Below are 3193 nucleotides of genomic sequence, written 5' to 3' on the forward strand. Positions count from 1 at the left end.
GCTTTTGTTAACCATGGTTTACCATTCCACAATTACTGACCACTTGCCTTCGGATTTTATTCGAATATACTCGCGGCACCTTTCGCTATTCCCCTAATCCCTGTTCTGAATAATCACATCTTTTGAACCAAAAACCAGGTTAAGTTTATCGCTGTAACCAAACATCCTTCACATTCAATTAACCATAGTTAATTTCCTCCCTCTATAAAACCATGGTTTAGCCTTGCTTTGTTTCTCACAATCTCCTCTCTTGGCTTGTGTTCTCTCTTATTTTTCAGAGATGGCATCTGCAGATATCGAGTACCGGTGCTTCGTCGGCGGCCTCGCTTGGGCCACAACCGACCACGCCCTCCAGGAGGCCTTCAGTACCTTCGGTGACGTCCTTGAATCGAAGGTCGGTTTGCGTTGTCGCATAGATTGGATCTGACCGACCCCGTTTGGCTTTGTCGATCCAAGATCTGTGATCTGTTTGTGTTACTATATTCTCTCTGTTACTGTTCTTTTATGTTACTAAACGAAAACCGGTACGTTCTTCATCCTGTGGGCGAAGATCGATCGAATATTTCTTTATTGTTTTTATACTTCAGTTGATTTGTATTTCTCCGTTTGTGCTTAGATCTGATTGTTTTTCTTGATTCTTTGTTTAGATTATCAATGATCGGGAGACCGGTAGATCTCGTGGTTTTGGATTTGTGACATTCAGCAACGAGAAATCTATGAGGGATGCTATTGAAGGAATGAACGGTCAGAATCTTGACGGCCGTAATATTACTGTGAATGAAGCCCAGTCTCGCGGAAGCGGAGGCGGAGGAAATGGGGGTTACAGCCGTGGCGGCGGCGGCGGCGGTTATGGTGGTGGAGGACGACGTGAAGGTGGTTATGGAGGGGGCTACAACCGTGGCGGTGGTGGATATGGTGGCGGTGGTGGGTACGGTGGAGGCCGTGACCGTGGATATGGAGATGGGGGTTCTCGGTACTCCAGGGGTGGAGGAGCTTCTGAAGGGAACTGGAGAAATTAGGATGTAGGTTTTATGATTTAAATCTATGTTGGGTTTGGGTGTGAGTTGGTTTATCGTTAGGGTGCTCTGTTAGGTTGTGCGTTATTCATATGGATCTTTCATTTTTGATCGCTATCTATGTATGCCAAAGCCCTTGTTCCAGAAAATTTTAGTTTAGTATCATATCTTTGTGTTTCTCTGCTGTTTCTTCGTTATTCTTGATGGGTTGATAATTTTGTTTTTCGTTCTTTGGATTATTTGTAAGAGAAGTAGCTATCTGTTCTTAAACCCTCAGTAGTGGCCAACTAACGTTTTGGGGGTATTTACTTGATTTATTTGGGAGGCATGATTCTCTAAGCCAGAGAAAATCTTCTGCTAGAAATAAATCAACGAAAGAACAGACCGACCTTCCCAGTTTTTGTCTAATAACTATTTGACTAGCAGTAGGAAATATAAATAATTTTCTCCTCGAGAAGAGGTAAATAGTGTAGAAAATGAAAAAGAAAAAATGGCGGGTGAGATTGTAATTTTCATATAATATTGTACCTTTGTGATTCAAATTCAGAACCATTGTGCGTGTAAGTTTCTTATCTATTAGCATATTTTTCTTGATACAAGCATTCTATACTGGATGCCTTCGATTTTCAAAATTTCAGACTGGGATGAGGGGCCGTCGACCTGTCTGGGGTAAGGGGAGACTCGATAAGGGAAAATGTGCAAGGATGCGCTGCCACTGAGCCACCGTTGAGCCGAAATGAAGTGTAATGGAGAGGAGGAAAGTCTTCACTGTGAGTACCCTTGGAAGTCCTTAACGATGCTCTGATATTTCCATCGGAAAAAAAAAAATCTGAACTACTGCATTCCGGATACCCCAAACCATAACCTTGTGTTTGGATCCTGCAAGAGAAATAGAGAAATTAAATAATAGAGAGATTAAAGAATTAGAGAAGAAAAGAATTTTGATTTATCTTGGATAAAGGAGTAGTTTAGAGTAGAAATCAAATTTCTTGTAGAGAAGATATATAAGCGTTGCATACCTATTTCCCTCCCTTTCCTTTTGCCACCAAATTGGGAGAAATTTGTAATAAACTGGGAAATGCTAGTGTTTTTTCCTTTTATTTTTGGTGATACTAAGCTAATTAATGAGAACGAGATATTCATAAATGAACCTAAGCTAAACTAATCTTTGCTCGATCAATCCATGAATAGCTTTTATAGCTTGTATTATGCCTGATGTAGCAATCATGCACCAAGTCAATTCATTTAGCATGTTAACCGCTTTCACATTATCATTCTCCACAACTACTCTTTTGAATCCAACCATGAGTTTAATCCTTCCAACTGAGGGATTGGACCATATCTTTCAGCTCCGTCATATACCTCCATCAAAAGCATTATTATTCATCCGTATTGAGTTTAATCACTCTAATTGGGGGATTAGACTATTTAGAGTTATGCTGGACTTTTAACCCTTTAATTACGGACATAAGGTCTTACTAAAATGCCAAATAATTGATGTGGGCTTGTTCCATCAGTAATAATGTACGTTTGTTCCATTAGAAATAACACGAATCCCTTCAGGTTAACAACTCTTTAATTAAAAATAAACCAAGACCAAAATAGAGAGACCAGGGAAGGCTAATCCTTCAGGTTAACAAACTCTTCAATTAAAAATAAACCAAGACCAAAATAGAGATACTCTCTGAAGCACTCATTTCTTATAGCATTCTATACCTGCTTACTCCAAACAAACTTAGCTTTCGGATACTCTCAACACATGATAAATTTTCTCACTTACATATTTCACAATTCGTGCGTGTACAAAAAAAGCAACAGGCTCTCTCTACATTAGTTAAGACCCTATTATGCAAGAAGCCAAAGAAAAGTTTGAATCTGTTGCTATTTTTGCTCTTTCCTTTTCTTTTTTCCCTTTAATTTATGTTCAAATAAGAGAAATTTGAAAAGTTTGTTTCCCTCTAACCAAACAAATCATAAATCATTCACATACTGATGCCTTGGTCTCTCACTCTGTTCATTCATTCATCAAAACCGAATAGAGCAAAGATTAGGACGGCTATTCTTCTTAATCTGAAAGTTAAGACAGTATTGGCAAGCTCTCACCTTCGAATTATGAAGCAAAAAGGGAAGTTGCATTCCTCCGATCAATCTCTGCCTTCTGATGTTCAATTGGATCT

The 3193-nt window shown here is 39.2% G+C and overlaps 1 protein-coding gene across 2 annotated transcripts; it reads left to right on the forward strand.

Moving 5' to 3' along the window:
* Positions 1-218: 218 nt before the first annotated feature.
* Positions 219-2116, forward strand: LOC110604733 (glycine-rich RNA-binding protein). 2 transcript variants are annotated; one of them, XM_043952582.1, is made up of 3 exons: positions 219-394; positions 648-1022; positions 1655-2116. In XM_043952582.1, the coding sequence occupies exons 1-2, from the start codon at positions 281-283 to the stop codon at positions 1017-1019; spliced, it is 486 nt and encodes a 161-aa protein (XP_043808517.1). In that variant the 5' UTR covers positions 219-280; the 3' UTR covers positions 1020-1022; positions 1655-2116. The 2 variants fall into 2 exon arrangements, with proteins under 2 accessions (XP_043808517.1, XP_021598707.1); XM_021743015.1 differs by lacking the exon at positions 1655-2116 and having other exon boundaries at positions 648-1205.
* The last annotated feature ends 1077 nt before the right edge of the window (positions 2117-3193 follow it).

This window comes from Manihot esculenta, chromosome 17 (genome assembly GCF_001659605.2).
Source record: "Manihot esculenta cultivar AM560-2 chromosome 17, M.esculenta_v8, whole genome shotgun sequence".
In the NCBI taxonomy this organism is placed as follows: domain Eukaryota; kingdom Viridiplantae; phylum Streptophyta; class Magnoliopsida; order Malpighiales; family Euphorbiaceae; genus Manihot; species Manihot esculenta.

Coding starts and splice junctions, on each gene's coding strand:
- LOC110604733 (XM_043952582.1), top strand. CDS start 281: ATGGCATCTGCAGATATCGAGTACCGGTGCTTCGTCGGCGGCCTCGCT. Junction 395..647: donor GTGACGTCCTTGAATCGAAG/GTCGGTTTGCGT, acceptor TTCTTTGTTTAG/ATTATCAATGATCGGGAGAC.